At 45.0% G+C, this 18,794-nt stretch overlaps 1 protein-coding gene across 2 annotated transcripts in view; it reads right to left on the reverse strand.

Annotated features, from left to right (window-relative positions):
- Positions 1–6,930: 6,930 nt before the first annotated feature.
- The window catches only part of HIPK2 (homeodomain interacting protein kinase 2), a 143,889-nt gene continuing 132,025 nt past the window's right edge, over positions 6,931–18,794 (reverse strand). For both annotated transcript variants that reach the window (XM_068142222.1, XM_068142221.1), the window contains exon 15: positions 6,931–18,249. In XM_068142222.1, coding sequence (XP_067998323.1) covers positions 17,782–18,249 — 468 coding nt within the window. In that variant the 3' untranslated portion in view covers positions 6,931–17,781. The remainder of the gene's footprint in view (positions 18,250–18,794) is intronic.

Here is an 18,794-nt window from a genome sequence, read left to right on the forward strand (position 1 = left end):
ATGGCATATAATCTTACTTCACTACAAGAAGAGTTTACAGAGAGAGGATCTGTATACTCTTGTAGAGATGTAAGGTCATAAATGACAAATTTGCTTCAGGAATATTTTCTCAAAGTTTTCATTAAACATGAGGAGCAATAAACCATTATGAAAGGAACCCAAGCATTGTTTCTGTTGTAAACCACAGGTGGTTTGCTTCTTGGAGATTGTTTACCAGTTATTCTTTATCTGCAAAGCAAATCATTGGCTTCTCAAAGTCTGCACATAGCTCAAAACCTTGGAGTATTTCTTGGTGAAAGCCCTGTCTCCTTTGAAAACTCTGAAAGTGGTAATGAGGAAGGACAAAGCACAAACCCTTCTCTGATCAGTTTTCTTCTAATGGGGCTGAAACCAGAACGCTGCCTTTGCAGCAAGGTGAAATGTATTGTGGGGGGCGGGGGGAGGACACAGCACCCTGAATCCATCCTGAGAAGTGATATTCTTCATCTTCTTTCCTGTAGCCAGAAGCCTCAAAAGAGCAATGGATTTAAGAAGCAAGAGAACTCCCATTTTTGTTCAAAGGAAGGGCAGCTGAGATGGATGAATGGGCTCCCGTGACCTTTTGCCATTCAGATTTTGCGTTCAAGTCCTTCCATCAATTTGCTGGGAATCTCACAATCAGTGGTTCCAGTACTGGATGTGTTGGAGCTGTTACCATTTGATATCCAACCGAGGTATTATAAAATCCTCTGCACAGGAACAGTGCTGTTCCCTGTGATCAAAGGCAAGCCCTGTGATCAAAGGTATGTATTCGAGGATCTTTGACTCCTTCTAGAGAAAGACACCAGTGATATCTGTACTTGAGTTCTGAATGAATATTATGCTTACTTTCACTTTACCTCTAGTACCAAGTACTTTTAAACTGAAATATTTGAGGACTTTTTTGTAATTGCTTCTATGTTCTCTGAATTCTTCTGCTACCTGTTTCAGAGCTCCTGAAATACATTTTAATAGTATGGCCAGCAGGTGATTGTCCCCTTCTACTGGTGAGGCCACACTTTGAATACCATGTCCAGTTTTGGGCTTCTCACTACAAGAAGGACACTGAGGTACTGGAGAGCATCCAGAGAAGAGCAACCAAGCTGGTGAAGGGCCTTGAACACAAGTCTTGAAGAACTGCTGAGGAAACTAGTCTGTCTTAGTCTTCAGAAGAGGAGGCTGAGGGGAGACCTAATTGAACTCTACACCTACTTTAAAGGAGGTTGGAGTGAGGTGGAGGTTGGTCTCTTCTCACATGCAGCAAGTGACAGGACAAGAGGAAATGGTCTGAAGTTGTGTCAGGAGAAGTTCAGGTTGGATATCAAGAAAAAGTTCTCCACAGGAAGGATTATCAAGCATTGGATCATGCTGCCCAAGGAGGTGGTGGAGTTTTCATCTCTGGAGGTTATGTGAAAGACACACGGGTGTGGTGCTTAGGGACACGGTTCAGTGGTAGTGATTTGGCACTAATTATGGGACTGTGAGCTCTAGGCAAGCAGTTGGACTTGATGATCTCATCCAACCTCCACAGTTCTATGCTTCTGTGATTCAAAGTACAATGTCTATGGCAGGGATGGAGTTAATTTTCTTTCTGTGTCTTGGATTTTTGTCTAAAAGTGCTGATACTGTACTGGTGTTTTAGATGTTGTATTTATCAGTGCTTGCTCAGGGCCAAGGCCTTTTCTCTTGCTCCCTCAGAGGGTAGGCTGGGGGTGGTGAAGAGCGTGGGGTGGGGTGGCTGGGACAGCAGACCCAGACTGACCAAAAGGATGTTTTGTACCATATAGTATCCTATTCAGCAATTAAAAGTGGAAAGAAGGGGGAGATTGCAAAGCTGCTGTTGCTCAGGGACTGGCTGAGCATCAGTCTGCTGGTGGGAGGTGATGAGTGATTGCCCTTCCATCACTTGTGGGTTTTCCTCCGCCTGAATCTCAACCCAGCCTTTTCCCACACCAATATATTTTAGTCTTTTTACCGTGCTCAGCACTTAAAAATGGCACATAGCACCCAACCTGCTTTTGTTTCACGCAGATGCACAGCAACGCACTGCCCACAACTAACTTCTCAGTGCCACCTAATTGCAGGAGATAGCAGGAATAAACCAGGATTTTAAAATCCCTTCGCTTCTTGGTACTGACCGCATGTACCTGGGGGAGCCCGAGTCGAAGCAGCCTAGGGCTGAAGCCGAGCCGAGCCGAGCCGAGCCGAGTCGAAGCGCGGCGGGGCGGGAAGCGAGGAGGCCGCGGGCGCCGGGTGCCCTCTGCCGGCCGCCGGGACCCTGCGCCTCGGGAGGACTCGGAGCCTGCAAATCGCCGGTGTGGGGTGCAGTGAGGTCCGCCGTTGAAGATGGTAGACAAATACTTCCCTCTGTACGCCGGTGGACTATTTTGTGCACACCCCGCTCTGGAGAGCGCTGCTCCGAAGACTGTATAGGAAAAGTCTAATTGAGAGAGGACTTGATTTTTACCGGGGGTTGGGCATCCGCCCCGTCTGTATTTTTTTTAGAGCACTGGAAACACGCTGTTGCTGAAAAATCCTTCTATTCTCTGTCACATCTATGCCACTGTTTTCTTCTTCTATTCGATTCGCTGTTTTCCACGCAGTTCCATTCAGTTCTCTTTCATTCCCTCTTGTGTTTGGTTTCAGCATTTAATTCCCTTTATTCATCCTTCCCAGTAACACCAGGCTCTCTCCCATCTCGTGGTGCCATCTTCCTGCTTCAGATGGCCTCGTTTTACCTCCTTTGTTTTATCCATCCACCTTGGGCACCCCATTTCCATATTTCAGCAGTCAGCATAAAGGGCAAGGGGTGCAGAGTGGGACTGACCAGGTGATTACACAGCTGTGGGGAAAGGATTCTCAGCTGCTTTGATTCTTAGACCTTGCTAACGTTTTAACACACGTGAAGGGTTAAAACAAACGGGCTAGGAAAGAGGTGCTTAACACAAGGTTGAATGGTGAGCCATCAGTGTCTCTAGGCCTTGCCACCACGCAAACAAGGTTGTTCATTATATTAATGTAAAGCCTTATCCTCCCTCCCCCCCTACCCTAATGGGATTTGCTTTTCTTGTCACCCTCTACCACACACTGTTGCCTCTTGCAAGCTGCACCAGCCCACTCTGCACCCCTCGGCTTTCACCCCGCCCTGCGAAATTATGCACACACATGCTGGGGTCAAAGCAATAATGAGAGAAAATAAAGGGAATGAGGGCAGAAGTGAGGAAATGGGATCAAGCAGGACAAGGATCATTAAAAAGGGAGGAGCGGGTATTCTGAGCCTGGGGAAAGCAGGATAAGGAGAGAGACATGACTGGCAAAGGAGAGCCAGCTCACTGACAGCAGAGAGCTTCGATGTCAGGGAACTGCATATCACACTGTGTTTTTAAAAACAGGGTATGCAAGTATCTAGCATGTGCAGGAGAAGTAAGGTTGAGCCTTCATCAATACCTCCTGCTGTCTCCTTCCAGACCTGCCTTTATTATTCTTATTACTCCTACTCCATAAACTCCTGAGAAGGCCTGTTGCTGTCTGAAGGAGAGGAGCAGACCAAGAAGAAGAAACACCTACAGAAAGCCAAAGAGAGCTTTTCCCTGGCAGCCCAGCAGCGCCGAGATGGAGCTGTGGCCACACCCTGGTCTGTGGGAGAGCCATTCAGTAGCAGCCTTGCTCTTTGTTTGCATTTGCATGAATCCCAGTCTCTGATTTTCAGACTGTCCCTGAGCATCTGGAGGGGATGGGAATTTTTGCCTTAGGGTCCAGTCACAGTAAGTCCTTTTTAACCATGCTTCTCACCCCTTCTCCCTTCTCTGCCCTCAGTAACATTACTATAAAATTTGATTTACATTTTTTTACAAATTTGGAATAAAGAAAGGGGAACAAAGTCCCTTTTTGTTTTCTTTTCTTTATGAGTTTACACACCAGGGCTAGTATACTGTCCAAGTACAAATGGGAAGTATTCCAGATGCTTCCTGGGCTGGTGGCCTCCTGAGCCCCCAAAGCACATGTCTGGATGTGTCCAGAAAGGCCTGTGTACAAATGTAGCCTAGAGTTAATTGTACTTAAACCTTGTGCCTTGTACTTAAGGCCGGTGTGCCTTTTCATTGCACATTACTACAGGGTTAACACAAAGGCACCCAGTCCCTGTGGGGATGGAGCGCTGCTTCCTGGCTTGTGCTGGGTCCCCAGGGCTGGCATGGTTGTGGCAGTGTTGCCTGGAGAAGCTTACTCCTGTCCCAGCCTGCTGCCTTAACAAATGGATTTTAGCATAGCTCAGGAACTCTGCATTGAGCTCCTCCTGTGGCTGTTTTCCTCTGAGCAAAAGCCTCAAATAGTAGAGCCTTTGATATATAGTGCAGTGCAGGGGCCTTTAAATAACAGCCTTTATTGCTCATTATTTGCACAGCCACCTTGCAGGAGAAAACATAAAGGGAGAGTGCATAGCAGGAACTGCTGATGCAGGCACGTTTGCCCTGGCATCCCTGACCGGCATAGTAAGAAACAGAGGACACACAAATTTACAAGATGCAGGCCCACAGCTCCAGCACAGGTTTGCTGTGGAGATCTGACGCGCAGCCACAAGTGACTGAAGGGCAACAGTCTGTGTTTCACTGAGAAGAAGCATTTCCCTCCCTCTCCAGGTTCCCCTTTTCTAGTTTCCTTTGAAGCAAACAGCAACTAGGCAGGCAGAGCAGCACTGGGAGTAAGACAAGCTCTCCTCATATGTATAAATACGAATTTAGGTGCCAAACTTTGGACACCAAACAGAGCAGCTGCATTGGGAAGCACGAGCAGCGTATGCCAGGAACAGCAGCATTCCTATGTGTACACCATATTGGTGTGTCCTCTCGCTCTCCCAATTTCAAGTAAGAGCCATACCCACGTTGGAAAAAAATGTTTTGGCTGAGGTGAGCAGACTCTCAAAGCAGCTGCAGAGATTTCTTCTGGCCCAAAAAGAGCTGGGCTGGCCCAAGCTTGGTGGTGGTAATTTGTACCAGCTGTTCCAGCTCATGCTCTCCAGGAGTTGACGTTACCACAGCTCCAGAGGGTTTGTGCTACACCGACACATCTGACCTCAGCTCCACAGTGGGCTGAGCTCTCCAAACTATGCTGAGCAATTAAAGCTTTGTGCTTGCTGCACTCAGTATCTTTTGAGTGAGCTCAGAGTGAGAGATGAATTCCTTGTGATCTGCGGAAGATGTACAGTTCTGGCTTCCTGTTAGCTCAGAAGAGGTCCCACAGGTTTCAGTAAAATGCTTCCAAGTTAGATTTAACTAGACTCAGGAATATTTACAAGTGGATATGCTGATAAATGTCCGACGAGGAGAAACCTAGGAGATGGCTGGCTATTCCTTGGCATTGGGCAGTCTGGAGGCGAGGCTTGGGTCACTGATGGTGTGAGGTACTCTAAGACCATTCTCATTATCTGATGGCTGAAAATCCCTGACTGTTTCCTCTTGCAAGGTGTCACAGGCTCTGCTGGATACAGTCCTGCTTACAATTAAAACCTATTTTCCTCTTATAGGAAACAATGGTCATTCTTCACATTCTCCAACTACCATACATTTTTCATCTCTTTTGGCTTTGAACATATAAGTTTTATATATATATAGAGAGAGAGTTTTAGGAAACAAAGAAACAAAAGACGACAATGCCATAAGACGATACAAGCACGGAGAAGCTCTGCACTACTTCACCTGGCTCTCCTGCATTGACAGCTTTCTGAGGTGACATCCTTCACTAATGTGTCTTCCTTTTATTATGACCCAGTAAACTCCCAATTTCCAGTAAAGCAGCTAACCATGCAATTATCTGTTAGCATATGTTTAAAAAGCTCCAAGTTTAATAGGACACACGGTTTTAAATTAAACACAGACTGACTTGGTTTGCTGAACAGGCACAGGCAGTACAGCTTTAACTGTGTTTGCTGAGTTGCAGTCGTAGCCAGTTGAAAGCAGCTAGGAGAAAGGTCTCATCATCTCGCTACCCAGTTTTGTATCTATCTAAAAATCCACAACGATGGTTTCTGCAATGCTCACTACTTATTCCAGGGATTCCAGAGACAGCAGACTGCAAAACCAAGCCTGTGGGAAGAGGCTTTTTTGTCACTGCCAGCACTCACTGATAAAACGAGCCTCCTGCTCTACCTGAAGGTTTGTGTCCTGATGTGAGCCTATTGTCTGGCAGCGCTGTGCAGAGACATCAGGCAGTTATCACAGGTGCAGCCCTGTCCTGAAGGTACCCTGCTACAACCTATTGAACATCCTTCTGGCCATCCCCAGGAATGGAAAGGCTGAGGTAGTGAGATGAATCCAACAGCCCAAGAAACCAAACAGCTTGCGCATGGGTCACTACACTGGGAAAGGTCAACAAAAAAAAACCAGATAGGTCTTATTCTCCCTCTGTTAAGAGTTGTTGAGAAGCCATTTGCCTCCTACTCTGTGACACTGTGGTGTTAACAGGGGACCCTTGGCAGACATGTCTCTGGATTGCTCCTGGGTGAACCTCATAGTGAAAATCAGACACAGCCCAAAACACAGGAACTGCTACTGGCAACTGGTGGTGGTTTAGGTGTCTTAATGTGTATATAAGTCTCTCAAAGGTCAGCTGGAACTTGGCAAAGAAAGAAAAGTGAGCAAAGGAAATGAGGGCTCAGGCATAAAGAAAAAACCAGACTGATATTTACAGCCGATCCCCACACTTCAATCAGCACAGTGGGATGTAGCAAGGAGCTGTTGATGGAGCAGCACACAGCAGCTCGGAGCAGCCTTCTGTGCTTCAGTGAAGCCCAGATCTGAACATCTGAACGCAGATGCTCTTCTACCCTGGGAAAAAAGAAGATACATCTCACAAATCTAAACATGCCATCTCAAAGGGAAAGCTATTTATTATTAATGATACTATTACTGCTGTTTTTCCAAGAGACCGAGGAGATTAAATAATAGCAACTGAAAACCAACCAAATGTTCAGACCGAACTTTTAACTAGCAAGGAGCCAGCCAGACACACAAACTTTGCAGTGACTTAAACCAGTTTAATGTAATTCCAAGACAAAGTGTGATTACATTTCTACACATATACAATATGCATATGTGAGTTTACAAATTCTGATTAATAACTCGTTTCACCTCAGAGACCGAAAAAAATGATCAAAAAGAAACCGTGAATAACAAGCTATAACATAGTTCACCACAACGGGACCTCCTTTCTCACCCTACAGTTAGTAATATTACAATTAAAATAACTATATTCTTCTATAATGTATTTTCTGTTAAAATCATCTCATAAATTTACAATGCTATTATTAGTTTCCAAGACTAATATAAATTCACTCCATTTTTCTACAACGAAAATGATTATTAATTAGAAGCACACAACGTCATGATGAAAAAACACAAGCATTTTTTTTTTCTTCTTTTTTTTTTGATATTTTTTTAGTAGCAAGAACTTTTGATTGGTTAAGAATTAGTTTTTCTTGTAAAACATTCTAAAGCCAAGTAAAATATCCATTCTTATAACATACCTATAATATGAGACTAAGGAATAGGTTACATATAGGTCTACAACACATCAGTTTGTTTTTTTTTTTGTTTTTTGTTTTTTTTTTAAGAAGAAAGACAAAAAAAAAAAAGGAAACAAAAAGAAAAAGGGAAAAGAGAAAGCAAAAAAAGCAAAACAGAAGGGGGACAATTCACGTGGGGGAAAAAAGCGGTACACAAGAAAATACTGTTGCACACAATAATTTCCACAAAGATTAACATGGATTAACACTCTTATTACAGAAACCGTACAGTGAAGGAACACAACGGCTCAGGGCTTTCATGGGGTTACTGGGCTGAGATGATAGCATTTCACAGCTTTTTTCCTCCTCTCTCTTCCTCTTAATTATTTTGGTGCAGTGTATATTAACTTCCACTTTCCATCCAGAGTACGCTGGGCTTGTGGGCAGTCGAAAGGCATAAAGCATTCCCTCCATTTCCCCTCTCCTGTTTTCAAAGTCATTTTGTGGCTCATTGAAAAAAAAAAGAGTTTCACCCACTGGTTCATTTTTAACTATCCAAAGTCTAGACTCTTCACCTTCTGAGATGTCCCTCTTTCTTCTCTCTCTTTTGCTCCCTCTCTTGCTCCCTCTCTCTCTCTCTCACACTCACCTTTAATAAAGCTATTAATGACACTTCCTCTCCTTTCAGAAACTGGATTTGGTATGAAAGATACAGGCTACATTCTGGTTCTGCCCATGTTAGAATCTGGTACCCAAAATGCCTTGATTGCTCTGTTGGTGAAACATGGGATGAGGAGATCTTCTTTCCACACCTGAAATGGTTGTGCCCTGGAATATCTGTGGAAGTTTCATTTTGAGAAGAATACAGAGAATAACGAAAAAAAACAACACCAAAAAGTCAAGGGGGAAAAAAAACCAAGAAAAAAATAAATCAAACACACTGGGGATAAATGGGGTGCAAAAGAAAAGCCAGAAGTGTCATATGTAACCATATGAGGTGGAAGAACTTTAGAAGTGTTTCCTTGCTGAGGGCAGAGGTGCTATATGTAACCATCCAGATCCTATGGGATGTGCGTTGCCAGTATTGGAAACCCCTGCTTGCCTAACGAGCTACAAGCCAAAGTATTTGAAAAGACTCTGTGGCTCCTTCATTTGAGTGTGCTGGTATTTGTGAGCCTGACTCTCCCCAGAACAGAAGACCAGGCGGGTGGCAAGGGCAGCAAAGCGTGTTGGCTGGGTGGCAGTGCACGGTGAGGAAGGGTGGACACTTTCCAGTTGGCTCAAGTGCTGCTGCCAGTGCTGGCTTGCCAGATGACACGTTATCGCTTTGGTAATGTGGATGATGGGGTGGGCACGGCATGCCTGAATGATGCTGAGGAAGGTGAGGGAGCCAGGTGGATTCCCTGGACCCACCACCACTGACTGTACTGGGAGCAGCACAGGCACTCAACTGCAAAGCATGGCTGGTCGCTCCTTTTCACTACCTCTGCTCTAAGCTGACTGATACAGCCCTGTCAGGCATGACAGACACACACAGGGAGCCCTCCTAAGAGTACCTGAGCTCCATGACTGAAGCTCCATTCTTCATATGTACATATACACACTTTTAAATGCCAATTCCTGTACTTCCATAACCTCAAAGTACCATTTTGCCCAGCAGACATTTATACCATGTTCATTGGTTACTCAAGTGAAAGAACACAACAGACAAAACTAGACAGCTAAGCAAGACTGGGGCAGAGGGAATGTGATACATCAAAATACAAAGTAGAGGGTAACAGCAGCAGAGAAAGAGCGCTGACAGAAACCAGCATGGCCTGAGAAAACAGAGCTGACAGGGAGATGGTCAGTGGACTTTGTATTTTGTTTACTGGTTCAAAACATTTCTGTGGTGGTGAGCATCATTTGTAAGAAAGGGGTGAACAGATGCAAGCCAAATTACAGCATTGCCTCTAAGTGGCTGTCACACACACACACAACCCTCCCCAAACGAAAAACAGCATTCACTAACTCAGGAATTAATTGTTTGGCTAGTGATTTATCAACAGTACAATACAATCCTTCCTTTCAATATCCTTCATTCTCCTGAAGTGGGTATCTTCATCCAGATGAGGATCCTACATAGAACAGTGAATTGTGTCATGCTCCTTGCTTCAACCCAAGGAGCCTGATAAAGTATGTTATTAAAACAAATGAACGAACAAATAGCTTATCTGTCGGACTGAATCTTCGAAGTGGGTGGAGTGCTTTTTCAACTGGAGTTTGGAATACAGTGGATTACTTGATCTCTGGACTGACTTCCCAACACTATGTTATATCTCAAACAGAATACACATATTAAAGACACACTTGTCCGTTTTTACCGGGTGAAATTAAGAAGAGGCAGCTGTATTGAATTTTCGAAGGTGTTGCTTATAAACACAAGATTTCCCTTAAAAAGTACCAGTTTAAATGTAAACTATAAAACACTGTATTAACTATAAAATGTAGCCAGAAAACTCTGTAAGTAGCCACAGTCTATTATTCAGTTCATATTGGTTTAAAATGTGACTCGTTAAATATCTTCTAGAAGGCCAAAGCATTTTACAGTAGCTATAAACATATATACTTACATGTGCATTTTAACATCACAATTGATTAAAATACATAAAAGAGTAATCTATTCCTTGGTTTGATTTTTTTTTTTCTCTTTAAAGATTCACTGTCTTCAGAATTCACTCAAGCAACAATGACCAGGGTGGGCATTTATCGCTATTCTGCCCCTATGGAGTTCAGAGTCTTTGAACCGTAAGTTCAAGCTGGCTACATGTTTTCAAAAAGGCTAAAACCAGGATGAATGCCCACGTTTGAGGTAATTATTGCCATTAGGTCACAGTTTGTGTAATATAAGTGTATCTAAATCCTTCTTTAAATAAAAACACAAAGGTGTCCCACAATACTGGGGGAAACCCTTTGAAGCAATCAGAATCCAGGATCCTGATCGGTGGGTTTGCTTCCAAAGGTGCCGGTGGTCCTAGAGCACCAGGTGCCCCCAGGACAGCTGCCGGCCAGCCTAGAGCTCAGGCAAGCAAGCCTGCAACAAGCCTTTGAACTGATTTCATTTTAAGAAAAAGAAAACAAAAGAAAAATTGGAGGTGCCACAAAATAGAAGGGTAACAGTTCTGATCAGAATTCCAGACCAAAGCTTTCCTGTCTTACTCCTTTCCAAACAGTTTGGTGGAGGGGGAAAAAAAAAAACCAACAAAGAAATTAAGATATACTGTCATGAAATATGAACTCTGTGCCAGCACTGCAAAAACTCCTTGGCTATGTTCTGAAAGTGGGATGAGCTTTGCTGTTGCTCTGAGCACTGTTGCCCCATTGCTTTCTGTTTCAAAGAGGAAACCTTGTTGGAAGGAATGGAGGGGAAAAAGGAAGGGAAAAGGAAAGGGAAAAGGAAAGGGAAAAGGAAAGGAGAAAGGAAAGGAGAAAGGAAAAGAAAGAAGGAAGGGAAGAAGGAAGGCAGGAAAGGAAGGAAAGAAGGGAAAGAAGGAAGGAAAGACTGGGGGGAAAAAAAAAGGATGGGAAAGAATGAAAAAATAAAACTCCCTGGCTGTCAGAAGTACACGTGAGTATTTACAAGGTTTGTGTGAATCTGCACACAGTTCTCCTCACAGCAAAAAGAGTTAAGAACAGAGATGTCACAATATTTATCAGTGCAGTAAAAAATATCATTTTTGGAAAAAAATATACCTTTAGTATTGCCTTTCTTAGATTAACTATGATAAGCAAATGATTAAAACCAAAAACTTTGTCTTCAAACACACATGAATAGTCTGTTATAGCAGCACTGCCTAAAACTGGAAGGACAAAGCTAACCCGTAAATGAGAAACAGGAGTTTCAACCCATGAATGCCGAACACAAAGGCTCCTAGCATGCTTCACAAGACTTCTGAAGAGCCAAGCCAATCTACCATCCAAATCTCACCCTGACACACAGCAAATGCTCTGAACTGCGTCTGCCCACTGAAAGCATTTCACATGTGCAGACCTCAGTGCATCTTAGCTCCAGTCTGTTTCTCACACCTCCACCTGCATCATCAGTTCTTCACATGTGACTACCACCTCTGAGGGTCACTCCTGGCAGTTACGTTTGTCACAGGGGGAAAAAGACACCTCCAAAGTGAAGCCCTCAGTTAGTAGTGCTCCTCTGCACAGTGCCCAGGCTTACTGCAAGGGGCCACCATTTCACTGCATGCTTGGGGTGGGAGGTGAGCATGATGGCATCACAGTGTCCCTCACAGGTAGTGGTATTCCCAAGTGGTGGGAAGGATGGACCACAGGGATGAGGACCAACCTGGAGAGCCCAACGCCTCCTGCCCAGTGCAGTACTCCAGCAAGGAGCCCACATGCATCCATTTACAACAGGACTGCCACCATGGCTTTTGAGAACCACTGTAACGTGTGGACCTCACTCAACATCTGCAGCACAAGGGAAAATCCTCCCCATTGTCACAGGCAGCTTTTCTGGAGTACAACAGTGGGGGAACCTCAGTAACACAGACTCATCTTCTCCTTGAGTACAGGAGGGAGCAAAATGATTTGTAGGCACACAGGTGGGCCACAAGAAGTAAGCCAGGGACTCTATGTGCTTTGGACACAGGCTCTCCTCACAGGAATGTCAGCAAGACCCAGGGATGGGGGAGGGGAGGTGACATGGATGAGTGCCCAGGACTTCAGATCAACTACTTTGAAGCTCCCACAGCAAATGGGAGCACAGCAGGTACAGCTCTGTCAGCAGGAGGGAGGAAATAATTCCCTTCTCACATTTTTACCTTCTGTGTTGCCTACCCTCAACAAAGAATATTTCTGCAGACCTTGCCTGGAAATATCTAGGATTTGGCCCACAGGTAGCACTGCAGATCTCTGATGGGCTGATTGCCAAGCCATGGAAAAATACTTGTGTGAGTCCAACACCCTTGACCAGCTATGCCTGACTGGACCATGGCAGCACTGTTTGGGGTCTGACCCATGGAAAAAGCCAGCATCCTAAATCCAGGGAAGGAGATACACTACAGAAAGATGCAGAGCATCCAGAAGCTTGTCCCCACTATGCAGCTCACCAGTTCCACACTGCATTGTCATCACTGAAGCACTTTAATCAATGTGAACCCTAATGAGAGAATAATAAACTTTCCAACATCCCCTACTGTTTAGCAGCAATATTAAGTGTGAATTTCTCTGCTCATCAATCTAGCTATGAGGAATGATAACAGAAATTTGAGATAGAAGCAGAAAAAGAAGAGAAAGGAAAGATGGAGTTCCACAGTGTATCCCCATTGCCTGGCAGTCATGACTTGTGGCTTTGTTTCATTTCTGGAGTGGGTGGGTGTCTCTTTCTCTCTCTCTCTGAAAAAAAAGTATCTTTGGTTAAAGAAGAAAACAGGTTTATCACTCATGTTTTGAAGCCTTCAAACCAAATTTAGAAGACATCATTCCTTGAAAGTATAAAAAAGCCAAAATGTCAGAAGCAGAACCATCCCTTTCTTGAAGTGCTTCACCTATTACAACAAAGCCAGAGAGAAAATGAAAGACAGAGAGAGAGAGAGAGAGAAAGAGAGCTGCCAAAGCCCAATTTATTGGTCCTAAGTGGGTACAGCTCTGTCAAGGAAAATGCAATTGTATTTTCTCACTGAAACAACCGGATTTGTCCCATTCTGCAGTGAGAGGTGCTTCCATTTGGGTTTTCCATTCTGCTCATGTCAGTGGTTCTCTCCCCTCCCTCCTGCATTCTGGATTCACAGCAGGAATTTGAACGTCTGCCTCTGAGGTGTGGCAACATCCATGCTTTCTTCTGCTTCCCACACAAGCAGAATGCAAGAGGAGATGATGGGGAAAGGGACCACTTTTTCACTGCACCAGCCATAAGCCGCCCATAAAACTTCCAGTATCTAAACATTCACCTTCCCTCTCATGTTTCCATGCAATTTACCCCATGCACACGAAGAACACCAACCCAACCCAACCACATCAATCCCACTTCATCTCCAAAGGACTTTGTGAGCAAATCAAGCTGGTGTTAGCACTGACAGCATGCAAGTCTTTTGCTTCCTCTGATGAAACAAATATTTCCTCTGTGACTGACCATACCACACCTTTTCCCATACTATGCCTTTATACAAGGGCGAGGGACGAGGAGTTGCTCAGCTCCCCCATACCCACCAGAAACCACAGCTCTCATGCAGTGTTGCACCATCAAAGCAATTCGATGGCCGTGCTGTGCATCTCTTACAATCACACTGTCCATCACTGCTATCATCTGACTACCTACAGCTGGCAGATCAGCAGCTCCAGGACAGGGGATGTGAGAGGTGGCTCTTCTGATGTGCACTGCACCCCTTTCTTCCTACTACTTCCGTTGTAACAGCTACACCCTCCCCGCCCCCAAGTCAGATTCAAGCCTGTGTGGGAGAGCAGGTCAGATGGGTACACAGGGAAAATGCAATTAATACAAGTAAAACATTACTGTGATTGAGATTGCAACCTTCCACACTTCACCAGTCTTGGGCCAGAGGAGCACATAAACAAGTAATTAACTGGAAGGGTTTAAGTCTGTTCTCCAGCAAAGCGCTCAAACGCATGATTACCTTTTAAGTCTCTGCTGAAGTTCTATAATTTTCAAATGGAGTTTAAATTCAGACACTGCTTCCCCCCATTCCAACAGAGCAGGCAATGCAAATGAAAACTTAAATATTTAAACTCTAGCAACCAAAATAGCTTAGTAAAATTCTACAACAAATTATTATAAATGAATGAAAAATCTACAGCAGGGACACACACACAGACAAAAAAGCAAACCAAGCATCCTAGCCCTGCAGACACCTGGTTAATCTTCAGTGAGAGCAGAAGAGCAGGCAAGGAACCCTGTCCTGTCTGCAGCCATGCTTTACTCAGCTAACACCGCTCCTGTGTGCCAGTGTCCTATATCCAGTGATGGGACTGAGAGCCACACTCACATCTCTGCCACAGCTTCTCTGATAGACCGGTTTCTGGAAAGCTATCCATCTGCTTTCTCACTTAGTTAAACCAAACCCTTAACATACAGCATGGCCTTGGGTTCATCGAAACAGCCCAGTGGTCATGGCCTGGAGCACAAATAGGTCTTGATCTCATATAAAAGTCCTATCAAACAAAGTGATGGTGAGCTGGATTCTAGGGCGCCAAGATCCTTGCTTGCCCTTGATCCAGCTCTCCTGGCAGATCATTACACTAGCTGCTGTTTGGTTTTGGCCTCTGAATGAGTGTTTCTGGACTTCCAAAATGCAATCTTGTTTCGCCTTTCTCCTGCAGTTTTTGAGAAACACAGCAACCCTTCTGATGCCACTGATGATCAGAAATAAAATTAACAACAATAACAACAAAGCTAAGATTAAAAACCCAAAACAACCCACAAAGATTAAGGAATGCATGTGCAATTAAAACCCGGAGTAAAATATAATAATCATAATCATAACCATACCATAAAATAACATTATCTTTCCTTTTCACAACACAAGCAGCATGGTGCTCTCACTCCCAAACTGGTGGGAGAGGAGAGGAATGCATCAGAGAGCAAGGCTTTATGTTCCTCCCCCAGATGAAAAGGAACCTGTTGTCTTTCCAAAGGAAGGGGGGTAAGGTGCATAGGCTGCTGCAAGACCACATCCTCATCTACAGTATATTGTGCTGGAATGAAGAACGGGCAGGAGAAAAAACCCTGCAAAGGTAGCCCAAGAACCAGAGCTGGCAACCGGGAAGGTTATTTGGTGGTTTACCAGAAGACAGCAGCCTTGTTGAACAGCCTATGCATATTGGGATCCCTTCTTCTCCCAGGCCAGCCAAGCACTTAGCACTGCACAATATATTTGTGCTTGTCTTTCCATCAGATTTCCCACCTGAGAGAGCCTCCTTCCTCACTGCCACCCAGGGAACCCATCCCTCACCACCCTGCTGATGAACCTGCTCTTTCCAGCATTTTGTGAAATACCCGAATACTTCATGCGCTAATTACAGGGAAATGAAGGGTGGAACCAAGCAGCCATGCAGACTTCAGCTTTCATGGAATCATGGAAACATTCTATGAAACTCTCTTCTCTCCTTCCCTCCTTCCTCCCCAGGATATACACAGGCACTTACAAGACACTTACAAATACTGATGTACAGTGTAACTGCCATTACCAGTGAAACTTCCCTCTGAACCAAACCCTACTCTAGGAAAGGCTCTCTTTAGAAATCTGTTGGAAAATAAGATGACCACGTAGCATTCCTTGGCTTGGAGGACCCGTTGTACCACCATGCTCTCTGGGTCTAGGGTCACTCTACTGCTGCAGGCAATCGTTCAGGGTGTAGGTGAGAAGGGAGGAGCAGAAGCACATACTGTCACAGCTATGTTAGAGTGGGTAAGGCTCAATGTATTACAGTTCTTCTCACTTAAGAAACCTGAGTTTGACTCAACTGGATTTTCTTGTGCTGCTTTGGGACTACAGCCCTTTCGTGACCCCCTCCCATCAACAGATGTAGTGAGACATGCTGGCAACAACTAGTGCTTCCCCCTTTCATGGGCTAAAGTTTTCTTCCCATTTCAGACACAGAACCTGGACAACCTGACAACACAGGTGGATGCTGTCCTCCCCCTCCACCAAGAACACTGGCAAAGAACAGAATGAAAGTCTGTTTTCCAGGGAGGAAACCTGCTGTTTCAACAGGACAGAAACACATCAGTCCACAGACGAATCCCCAGACTCTCTGGGTGTCACCTGGGTCTCTCAAAGGACTCAGTCACTTCCATCCCATTCAGTGCTTGAGAAAACACCCAGCTACGCTCACTTCCAACCTTGACGAGCCTCCCCAACACGTCATCAAGTGCGCTAAGAATCACGATGTGGGGGGGAAAAAACCAAACCGACACCATAAGCAGAAGAAGAAAATCAGCAATAATAACCCCCTCCCCCCAAAAAAAAACACACCCCAAAATAAAAAAGAGCTGAGAGTAAATTCCGACTAGCCTCAGTCAGTTTCTAGGAGTACCAGTGGAAGTAAACCCTTAAACCGCGTCTGTAGTTCGGTAAGGCACTACGAGGGAATGATGTAAAACTAAGACTGTGACAGTTGTAATGGCTGTGCCGAGGAACACACCACAGAGAGAAGGCAGCATCTGCGCGCACGCACGCACACACACGCACACACACACACGTACATACCTGGACAATCACGTTTCTAACATGCCTATGTTATATCACTTTTCTTTGTGCAATCACATTGAGGAATAGTCTATTGGTATCATTGAAGTTCAACACAAAACAGTAAAAAGGGCGCATGACCTGGATAGTGCTACATTCTACCGGGGCTGGGGGTGGGGAGGGGCAGCTAGAATGTCTTCTCCTCTACTAAAATGGATAGGGATTCAGAAGGAAAACATCCAAATAATAATAAAAGAGAAATAGAACGGAAATCCAGCATAACATTATTAGAGATCTCATTTAGGAACAGCATTTATCAGGGATTTATCCAGTGTGTTCAAGGAAAGGGAGAAACATCCCCATTGCTTCCACTCTCAACCAGTGCTGCACAGCCTGTTTTGCCCAAGGGTGCTTAAAGTGTAGCAGTGCTGGATTCCACCAAATTTAGAGCACTGGGACCACATTTCCTTCTCCTTCTTCTGCCTCCCTTACCTACTTTCTAATTCCAGAAAATCACATCCCAAAACCTCATGTACGCTTTGGGACACGAAGACCACTGCAAAGACGGGGTATAAACCCTTCGAAATGCTGGATAAATCCCTAATCCTTATACATATTGGATTAAAAACCTAATGGATTTAATTTTAGGTGTCCTGGACAACAAATTTCTAAATGTAGCTCACTATTTTGGATGAAAATAACCTTTGAAAGTCTGTTGGTGAAGTTCTTCGAAGACCCGCTGGAGGGTCCTTCTGCTTCTCTCTCTAGTTTGGTGCAGAATGGTTGGGTTTTTGTGTTTGGTTTTGTTTCTGGTTTGTTTTTGTTTGTTTTTTTTTTTTCCTGTTCTTTTTTTTTTTTCATTTTCTTTTTTTTTTTTTTTTTTTTTAAGAAAAAGTGTAGAATTGGTTCTCTCCCTTCTTTCCTCTTTTTTTTGTTTCTTCCTTAAAGTCTCCTTCGTTCAAGTTTCACACGAGCCTCCCATTGCATTGTTTGTCATGTTCTTCAGTACAAAAAGCAGCCGCCTCACTCCTCTGGGATGGGTGCGTCCCTTGCTCCTTATTCCAGTGTTTAGATGTAAGGGTACTGGTTGACCTTGGTGGGGCTCAGTGGGTATCCAGTGTAGACTGTGGAGGCTGGAGAAGCACTGATATAGGTCTGATGGGCAAACTGAGCCTGGTACTGACTCGGGTGAATGGTGGGTGAGGGCAGAACCCGCGGGCCCATGCTGACAGGGACCTGGTGGACAATGCTGGCAGGGTAGGTGGTGTGCTGCACAGCATGCCGTGCAGACCCTTGGGAGGCCACCAGGTGTGCAACGGTGCCCGTAGAGCCCAGGGCGGCAGGGGCAGTGTATGTATAGAGGTGGGGTTGCGTGGGCAGGTGAGCAGCAGCAGCCGCAGCCAAGTGAGGATGAACTGTACCATGGCTGGGACTATTGTGTGGGAAAGAGTACGGGGCCTGAGCTATTGTTGGAGTGATGTAGGCTTGCTGTCTCCGGTGACTCCCTGTGCGATCAGTCGTGATGTGCTGCTGGGCCTGGATAAAGACAGCAACAGTAAGAAGCGGTTACGAGACAAGAGACAGCTCTTTACCTCCTCAGCAGTGTCTGGGAGCCATCCTACAACACCAGGATGACATCAGGAATGCCCCTTGTGCTCCTCCTGGCACCCTCAGCATCACTGCAGTCTTCCCTTGGAAATGAATCACAGCAAAGGGGCCCTCGCAAGCCTAGGAAGACCCTGTGGTGTCATACGTTTACCAAAGCACCCCAAACAGGACAACGGAAGCCCGCAGTCTGGGCCATGAGCTCCTGGCACAGCCATCACAAAGACCCAGCCTTGGTTGCAGAGCTCCTAGGAACATCTTCCCCAAGTTCAGACACTCACACAACAGATAGCTTTTGTTAATGAACTCTCTGCTGGTGAAATGTGGTGTGCTAACAACTCAGGGGAATGAAGTTGAACTACGCCTGCCCGTAAGAGGCAATTTATTTTTGCTCAGTTTGAGTCTGTAGTTATCATTTCCTTGGTTAGTAGCTACTTCATTTTTTGTGTGAGGATAGAACCCTTGGCTCAATCAGA

The sequence above is a fragment of the Melanerpes formicivorus genome, unplaced genomic scaffold (genome assembly GCF_026170545.1).
Source record: "Melanerpes formicivorus ecotype bairdi unplaced genomic scaffold, bMelFor1.0.p_v2 SCAF_8, whole genome shotgun sequence".
Classification (NCBI taxonomy): domain Eukaryota; kingdom Metazoa; phylum Chordata; class Aves; order Piciformes; family Picidae; genus Melanerpes; species Melanerpes formicivorus.